General features: G+C 49.9%; 1 protein-coding gene across 1 annotated transcript in view; it reads left to right on the top strand.

Annotated features, from left to right (window-relative positions):
- The first annotated feature begins 5,725 nt into the window (after window positions 1-5,725).
- Window positions 5,726-9,374, top strand: part of GART (phosphoribosylglycinamide formyltransferase, phosphoribosylglycinamide synthetase, phosphoribosylaminoimidazole synthetase) — a 21,841-nt gene continuing 18,192 nt past the window's right edge. The window contains exon 1 of the mRNA XM_009076275.1: window positions 5,726-5,870. Within this exon, the coding sequence (XP_009074523.1) occupies window positions 5,726-5,870 (145 nt within the window). The remainder of the gene's footprint in view (window positions 5,871-9,374) is intronic.

The raw sequence follows: 9,374 nt of genomic DNA, 5'->3' as shown, positions 1-9,374 counted from the left end.
CCTGTCCCTCATAGCTCGTCCTGCCCCTCATGGCTGGTCCTGCCCCTCACAGCTTCTCTTGCCCCTCACATGTGCTGTTACACACGTGTGTGTATATATGTGCATACACAAACTGCGCCGGTGGCACTGAGGAGCATGAGGAGATGAGGTCCCTAATGGTTTATTCATACAAATGTAGAGATATGATATAGGTATTATATAGATATTTGTATGACTAAGCCATAATATCTATATAGATATCCCCGTTATATATGTAGATGTACAAACTGTCTCCCCCTCAGCTTTACCTCTGGGGAGCTCAGTGTGCAGCAATGTAAATCGGCTGCGCTTTAAAGCTTTTTAAAATGCACATGATTTGTTGTGGTTTTTATCTCTGCTCTGTTTGGCTTAGGAAAAGTGGTGAAATATTTGCTTTAAAGTCAATGTTAAACTTCCAGCCTCTCTCACATTGTCCTTTGGCTCACTTGGATTCTATCCCAGCTGTTTGCAGTGTTGGGGATTTACCAGTTTATAACGTTAGCCCTAGTTAAATTAGTTATTTTTCAGCTACCCAGTGGATAATTGGAGGTGATGAGCAGAGTTAACCCTCACTGCTCTGTGCACCACTGAAGTGCTGGCACACCAAGGGCACTGCAAGGGCATTTCTGCCCCTCCTTGCAGTGCCAAACACTGAGCACTCCAGCATTTCAGGAGTCACATTGACTGCTTGGAGGCTGCTTGGAAAACTTCAGGATCCTATTTATTTATAGCAGCAGAACCTGAGGGAATGTTTTCCCTAAGGAAAAGCCCAGTCCAGCTATTGGGAGAATCACACCTGGAGGCCATGGAAAACACATGTACTAATGACTTTTCTCCTTTAATTCTGATTTACAAATCCACCTGACACACCACATATGTGCAGAGGATGGAACAAGGTGATCCCTGAGTTCCTTCCAACTTAAACACTCCTGCAATCCGGCGTGGCCAGCTGAGAGCCAGGGCTTGGGCCTAAGACAGGAGCAGAAGCTCCTCTAAAGCCAAAGCTCTAACTTAAGGTCATAATTGCCACCGGATCCTGGAGGAATCTGAACTACTTAAGCAACTCCTTAGCCCAAGGAAGGTAAAAGCTCCGAAGGGTGTGTTGTTTTCCTTCAGGATGAGCCTAAACTTGCAGTTTTGGCCATTTGGCAGGTTTAGTTGCCATGGTTGATTGTTATTGTACCTCAGAGCTGCCTCCACACTTGGCACAGTGAATTCCCTCTGGAAACTGAACCACAGAGGAAAAAGACATGGAGAGACATGGATCTCTTCCCCTCTCCAGCCTTAATTCCCTGAGCTGTCTCTCCCTGTGCCCACAGACAGGCTGAGGCCGAGGTGGGTGAGGAAGTTAGAACTGTAGTGACAGGACAAGGAGGAATGGATATGGATTGAAAGAGGGAAGTTTCAGTTGGATCCTGGGCAGGAATTACTCCCTGTGAGGTGCTGAGGCACTGGCACAGGTTGCCCAGAGCAGCTGTGGGAATGCTGTGCCATTCCCTGGACCCTGTGCAGTGCTGTGTGTTTCCAGCCCCAGCAGTCAGGGATGTCTGTGTGAGTTTTTCACCATTGTAATGAGATAAAAGATCCAAGTAGGGATTGGAGAAGCAGCCAGAACCTGGAAATTCCTTCCCAGGATCCTGCCATCCTGTACGTGGCTCCCAGGCTGGCCCAGAGTAGGTGATAGGATCCCAGTCCCCCTGGGGCTGAACCCAGCACTGCTGCTCCCTGGGTTGGGTCCCTTCTGCACCTGAGGAGTGTTCCCAGATCCCAGCATGCATGAGGGGAGCTCCAGGCTGGCCTTCCCAGGGAATCTCTGCCAGCTGCTGGTCCCACTCTAAGCCCAGGGATGAGCTGCAGGTTCACCGACTGAGGTTTCACAAGTGGCTCCTGCTGCCCCTGCCTGGAGCAGCTTCCCATTGGTCCCAAAGACCTCTCCACCTCCAAGCTCTACTTCCCTCTCCCTCCTGTGTGTGCCAGGGGTGTGTGTTCACTTGGATCAGGATAATAATGCTCAGAGCCTGAGCCCACCTGGCTGCACCTCCTGGCAGGAGCTGGAGAGAGCACTGAGTTCCCCCCGAGCCTCCTGTTCCCCAGTCTAAGCCCACCCAGCTCCCTCAGCCACTGCTCCCCTGACTGACTCTGCACACCCTTCCCCAGCTCTGTCCCCTGCCCTGGGCATCTCCAGCCCCTCAATGCCTTTCACCTTTCCTTGTGGAGGAGTCAGGGCAGGGAAAGCTCTCAGTGCTGTTGTGTTTTCCTCACTCCCTTCTTTTCTCTGCTCCACAGGTCAAGTGGAAGAGTTGCAGAGTTCCCTGGTTTGTGGGTGAGCCCTTCTTGCTGACTGTCCTGGAGGATAAAGGTCTCTGGGCTGATGCTGATCCCTGCTGATTCTTCTGGCAACCTCTGGGATAAGCACTGGGAATCATCTTCACTCTCTCCTTCCTTCTCTCCTCTTGGATAACATGGAGTGATTAACTCCTTTCTTCTTTTCTGTCCTCAGTTCATAGAAGGACCTGTAACAAACCCTTTCCTGAAATGTCACTGATCTGTACTTTAAAACACCTTATAAACAACCATCTCTCCCTCCTTTGCCAAAGCTGGCAATGGTTGCCAAAGGTAATGACATCCCAGGGTTTGGAATCTTTAAGGGTTTTACATGTTGCTTCCAACCAGCCTGAGTGGGTGATGATCCTCACAGAGCAAATATCTACCTCTACGACTTCTGAGTACCAATTTTTGCCTCCTGTCTTAGTGATAAGTATAAAAAAAAATGTTTCCTCTGGGAATTTTCACTCTTAAAGGAAGATCCTGCTGGGCGGCAGAGGAGCCTCCACATCTTTCTGTGGCAGGGGGACAAAGGAGCTGCCACAGCTCGGTCTGTGCCTCCTGAGCTGGGTGATTGCCACCAGAAGTCCTTCTGAAGCTTCATTTCTACATAAAACTTGCTAGGATGCCACTCGTGGGATGCACAAACCACAGAACAAACCCCTGAAACTTGTTTTTCACTCATCTGCTTACCAAATGATTAAATTTCATTGGCACCCATGAGATATGGTTTGTTCTGTTCCCTTGCTCCCAGTTGGCTGTAGATTGTACTGATTTTTCAGCTGATAGTGGTGCTAGAACCTGTTCCTCCAGGGAGGGAAAGGAAGGGACTCTGAGTGATTCTTTGCAGAGACCTTTCCCTGTGAGATGCTGGGGCACTGGCACAGGTTGCCCTGATCCATCCCTGGGAGTGTTCCAGGCCAGGTTGGATGGGGCTTGGAGCAGCCTGGGCTGGTGGGAGGTGTCCCTGCCCATGGATGGGGTGGGATAGGATGAGATTTAATGTCCTTCTAGCCCAAACGTTCTGTGCTTCCATGATAATTTGCATCACAGATCTTATTCTTTCATACCTTTGATGTCCAAAGACTCACTTTTATTTTTAGCAAAAACGCAGAGCCTGATTTTCAGATCAGGATTACCTGTTGACAACCTGATTAACGAACTGTGTTTAACTCCAGAACAACACCTGAGGTGGGACTGAGCTGATCTCACACTGGCTGTGCTGCTCCTGCCCTGCAGAGCTTTTGATTCTCTCTCCTAGAGCATTTGTTGGGAAGTTCATGCCCCCTGTTCCCTGGGCATTCTTGCTGATTGGCTGCCTGCAGGGTGTCACCAGTGGGGTGGGAGTGCTGGGGCAGGGAAGGACATTTTAACCCAGAGCTGCTGCTCTCCCTTCCCTTTGTGCCTCTGAGCCCCTGGGTCCTGCTCTCCTCAGCCTGGTCCCATTGAGATAGAGTAAGTACAGTCTCTGCTTGGCTTCAAATCGCTCAGGTCTGAAGGGCTTGGCAGAAAATTGTCCTTTTTGTGTAGTTCAGATTATTGTTTGCCTTTAAAGTGACAATTCACTGGCTCTGGACTGCACTGGCAGCGTGGTTTGACCTCAGGGAGGGAGATTTCTGCCTGCTACATGGCAAATATCAATTCTTTGAGGTTATTCTTCATTTTTGGCTTGAATTCATCCATCTCCTGTGTCCCTTTTCTCTTTTCTTTTTGCTCAGCTGTAATACCAACTAGTTTAGGGTTCCAGCAGTGACAGGCTAATGGTTGGACTTGATGATCCTGGAGGTGTCCTCCAACCAACCCTGATGGTTCTGTGACTGTCAAAGAGGTTAAACTTAACCTGTTACCCAAATGTCTATAACTGATCAATTATAGATTGATCAATGAGCTCAATCGTGATGATTTATTCATTTATTTGCGATGAATAGATGATTTATAGATCAATTCTGATCTTAGAGGTATCTTCCAGCCTTGATCATTCTGTGACTCTTAGAGAGGTTGAGCATAACTTGGTTACCCAAATACTTATAGCTGATCCATCTTAGCTCACTGTGGGGGTTTTATTGCAACTAATCCTGAAGCTTTGTAATGTAAACCAAATTAATCTGGAATTAATACACACCTTCAAGGTGACAATGTGTATATTTTGTCTGACACTTGATTAGAAACGTTTTGGTCTCTCCAGGCTGAAACTGCTGTTAGACCTTATCTCCTCTGTGTGCAGTTGGTAGTGAACAGCTCAGTGTTGGTTTTCTGCATTTAGCCTTCGATCCATGTTTATTCTGACTTTCCTCTCACTGGATGTTTTACCTAATGCAGGTATTTTGCCCTATCAGAGCAGCTGTAGTCGAGTCAAGCTGTAGAGCTGACGGAGCCAGAGCTCTGCCCTCAGCTGGCTTTGATCAGAGCTTTGCCTTCCGAGATCTGTTGGGTTGGGCTGTGTTTTCCCTCTCTTTTCTTTGCGTAAGATGTGCTTTGTGCAGTCATCCAGCCTCTGTGCTCCTGCCAGGGCAGAGCTGGCTGTCTCTGCTCATGGGGCTGTGTGTGCTCATGGGGTTTGTCTCTGCTCCCCTTGGGACTCTGCTCACACGGCAGGTCAGAGAACTCCGGGGTGTGACGTGTGCTGGGACTGTGCCAGGGACACTGCCCGTTCCCAGGGCCACACACCAGTCTGGGATCTGCTCCTGCTGCAGGGCAGGAGATTGGGGCAGCTTCTGCCTAGGGATGGGCTAGGAGAGCTGGGGGGCTGAGCCTGGGGGGAGAAGCTCCAGGGAGACCTCAGAGCCCCTTCCAGTGCCTCAAGGGACTCTGGGAGAGCTGAGAGGGACTTGGGACAAGGGATGGAGGGACAGGACACAGGGAATGGCTTCCCACTGCCAGAGGGCAGGGACAGGTGGAGATTGGGCAGGAATTGCTCCCTGTGAGGTGCTGAGGCACTGGCACAGGTTGCCCAGAGCAGCTGTGGCTGCTCCATCCCTGGGAGTGTTCCAGGCCAGGCTGGATGGGGCTTGGAGCAGCCTGGGCTAGTGGGAGATGTCCCTGCCCAGGGCAAGGGTGGCACTGGATGGGCTTTGAGGTCCTTCCAACCCAAACCAGTCTGTAAGTCCATGATTCCCTAGGCTGCAAATCCCATGCTGGTCACTCATTGAGGTTTTCCCTTTCTCCCTGACTTGTGAATAACTGGGAGCAGTTTCCAATGTGCCTAAAAACTGGGATCCGTCACCCTATGGCTTGTGCTGTGTTCTGGAGCAGCTCAGGCTTTGGCAACGAGTGTATCTGTGATGTGATGAAGCTCCCCAGCCCTTGGTGGCCTCTGCAGCTCTTCCCTCCTCCCCTCCTCCAGCTAATTTTGGGTCTCCTACTTGTGTTTTCCTGCAGACTCATGGCCGAGCAGGTGCTGGTCATCGGCAGTGGTGGCAGGGAGCATGCCTTGGCCTGGAAGTTGGCTCAATCTCCACATGTGAAACATGTCTTTGTGGCTCCAGGAAACGCAGGAACAGCTGACAATGGAAAAATCTCCAATTCAGGTAAAAAATGACCATGTTTACATTTGGTAACTCACCCAGGAAGTTGTTGTGGTCCTCGAGCTGGAATCACAGCTGTGAATGTGCAGGGATTATGATGGTGATGATTGGATAACTCACCAGGGAGTTGTTTGTGGTGCCTGAGCTAAAGTCATAGCCCTTAGTGTGAAAGGATTGTGGTGATGATGACTACAATTTTTGGAAGGTTTTGGTCATGTTAAGTAGAGTTTAGATGCACTGAAAAAGGCAAAAAATGTCTGCGCAAATACACAATTTGTGTAACTCATTGTATGTGATCTCCCTTGTGATATGGAATGTTTGTGTCCTGACTGCCTGGTTGGAGCTCTTGGCTTAACATGGTGAGCTCTGAGTGCTGTGACTGAAGCTGTTCCTGGTTAATAGGCTGGAGAAATGAAGCTTGAAGAGTTTCAAGTTGAGCATCCTAAGGAATGCATTCCAGGAAGATCCTACTTGTCTGGAGGCTCCCAGGGAATTGGTCCCAACCCAGAGAGAATTACTCAGGGATTCCTGTGGCTTTTATATAACAGATCCTGAATTAGAGACTGGAAACAACTTGAAACTTCAGCATTCACTGTAGAATGTGGGATAGCACGTGGAATTATCACATAGGGTGCAGGTGAGCTTGGATTGTATCCATGCATTTCTGCATCCATGTTTGTGTGGAAGTAGAGCTTTTTTTTGTGCCTATTTCATGTGGAAACACAAATCCTGTCAGGTAATGTACTGGAATACCATTGGAATTCCTCATCCCAGGTATTGAAAAGAACTTTTTGCCCTAGATTCCTTTGACCAGTCATGGTAGTTTGTGGCTCTGTTTGGCCTCTGAGGGCCCAAAGAAGAGCCTGACAGGATCAGGAAGCCCAAAATCCTTACCCTTGTGCCAAATAGAGTCAGTGCCAGGTGTGGAATGGGAATTCCAGCAGGTTTTTGCAGGCTGTGTCCTTAAAACTGCTCTGATTCCTCTCAGCTTGTTATTCCATGAAAAATACTTCACCCTCACCAGTAGGAGATGCTTGAGCTCCAGCCATGGAATCTCCCATGTGGAATGAATCCCTAGGCATGGGCTCACCTGTGCTTTGGGAGGGAAATCTTCAGCCAGGAGGAACCTAGGATTTAGGAGGAGTTGGACTTCTTTGGGGGTTGAAGGGAAGAATTTGTCTCCCCTGCTCAGCCATTTTAGTGCTGTTCCTGAGCTCTAGATTGACCTTGACTGAAACTCGTAAAGGTGAACTTAAATATTTCCAGCCTTGTCTGTATCCAGGTGCAAACCCCCAAGTTTTCATGGGTCCTTTCCAGCAATCACCAGGGATTTATGAGGGGCTGAACAGAGGTTTGTGTTAACTTCAGATGGAGTTACCGTGGCAGTTTTGGTGCCAGAATTGTTTGAAGAGCACAGAGCTAGATCTGAGTGTGAGCGAATGGACTTCATCTTCCTGACACCTCCTCCTGACACCTTTTACCTCTCACTGTGACTTGTACTCTCAACTTTGAGCTCCACCTTTGCAAAACTTAGTCCAATGTCCTTCCCTGTGGTTCACAGGGAATGTTTAGCTGCTGTAGGCAGTGACACACCTACAAAAATGTCCCTTTATGTCTACATCCTGAGGAGAATGGTGCTTGGGAGGAAAGTTAAAGTAACAGGTAGACATGATTTGTTCCTGTTGGTAGGACATTCCCACATAATCTAACTCCTGTACCACATTCCCGGCTCATATCCTCAGCGGGTCAGACCTGCAGCAACACAGTTTGGGGTGAAAGTGCAGTCAGCTTCCAGGCTCTTTCCTTCCCCTCCTTGGAGAGGGCCTGGAGGGGTAGAGGAGAAGCTCCAGGGAGACCTCAGAGCCCCTTCCGGTGCCTCAAGGGGCTCCAGGAGAGCTGCAGAGGGACTTCGGACAAGAAATGGAGGGACAGGACACAGGGAATGGCTTCCTACTGCCAGAGGGCAGGGACAGATGGAGATTGGGCAGGAATTGCTCCCTGTGAGGTGCTGAGGCTCTGGCACAGGTTGGTCAGAGCAGCTGTGGCTGCTCCATCCCTGGGAGTGTTCCAGGCCAGGCTGGATGGGGCTTGGAGCAGCCTGGGCTGGTGAGAGGTGTCCCTGCCCAGGGCAGGGGTGGCACTGGATGAGCTGTGAGGTCCTTCCAACCCAAACTGGTCTGGGAGTCTGTAATCCTATCAATTTATTCTGCAAGAAGGAAGGAGCACAGTGGACACTGACGCAAAATCCTCTCTTTTCCCTCTTGTCCCTTCCCAGCAAGTGGCTGGAGGAGACCATCAGCTCCCAACCTGCCTTCTGACTTCTGCCATGTCCCAGGGGAAGGAAGGAGAGGAAATGGCCTTAGGTTGCTCCAGAGCAGGTTCAGATTAGGTATTTGAACAGTTTTCCCTGCTAGAGTGTTCAGGCCTTGGAATGAGCTGCCCAGGGAGATGGTGGAGTCACTGTCTCTGGGAGTGTCCCAGAGGTGTCATGTGGCACTTTAGACATGGTTTAAGGACAAGGATGGTGGTGCTGGTGGGACTGGATGAGCCTGAAGGTCTCCTCCAGCCTTGATTCTGTGACCTTTGCCAGCATCATGCCCTGCTGTGTGAGCCTCCTCCCTGCCCAACCAGCCAATCCACACCAGGATCACCACCCTCTGGCCCTCTCTGGGCTGGTGTTCCCATCCCTGCAGACCTTGGCTGTATTTATTCCTGATAAAAGCCCTGGAATTGCGTGGCCTTTGCGTAACTCTTTATCAGCTGACTTGACATTACTGTCTTTGGTTGGAGCCTTTGCTGTTGTTTGCTCAGTTTGAGGCATTCCAAGTGTCGTCACAGTAAATGTTTGATCATGGAGAGATAAAATCCTAAGCCCAAATGTCCTTAATGACAGCTTCTGGCCTTAATAATTAAGTTCATCCTTAATTTCTTGTTCAAGTGGGGTTGGTTTAGCACAGCAGTTTTCAGCTGGCAGTACAGAAAGAAAGGAGAAAGGAAGGAGATGGGTTGGAAATCCACCACAGCCACTTGTTGCGTCCCTCCCACCCTGTTGACACGAGTGTCAGAGGATCATGGAATGGTTTGGGTTGGGGAAGTACCTTAAAGCACATCCAGTCCCACCCCTATGGGCAGGGACACCTCTACTAGCCCAGGCTGCTCCAAGTCCCATCCAGCCTGGTCTTACATCTGTAAAGCTTCATAGTGACACTCCCCAGGGTGGAGAGTGGCCAAAACCCCCACATTTTTTTCTCCTCATGTATTTTTGTCTTGGATTCTCTGTGCTGCTGTTTGTGCTGGCAAACAGGTGACCCTAGAGATGAGACCAGTGTAGGGGAACCCAGAGCTTTTGCTCTCACCTTCAAGAGCAGGGTGGGTTGAGAGGGCTGCAAGGGTGGGGAAGGGCCTGGAGGGACCAAGGAGAGGCTGCGCCACTTGGGTTCTTCAGCTGGAGCAGAGGGGGACTGAGGGCAGAGCTCAGCCGGGGCTGCAATTCCTCCGAGCAGCCGC

Source organism: Acanthisitta chloris, unplaced genomic scaffold (genome assembly GCF_000695815.1).
Source record: "Acanthisitta chloris isolate BGI_N310 unplaced genomic scaffold, ASM69581v1 scaffold19966, whole genome shotgun sequence".
In the NCBI taxonomy this organism is placed as follows: domain Eukaryota; kingdom Metazoa; phylum Chordata; class Aves; order Passeriformes; family Acanthisittidae; genus Acanthisitta; species Acanthisitta chloris.
Note: the sequence above shows the minus strand (reverse complement) of the source record. Positions and strands in the feature narration are given on the sequence as shown.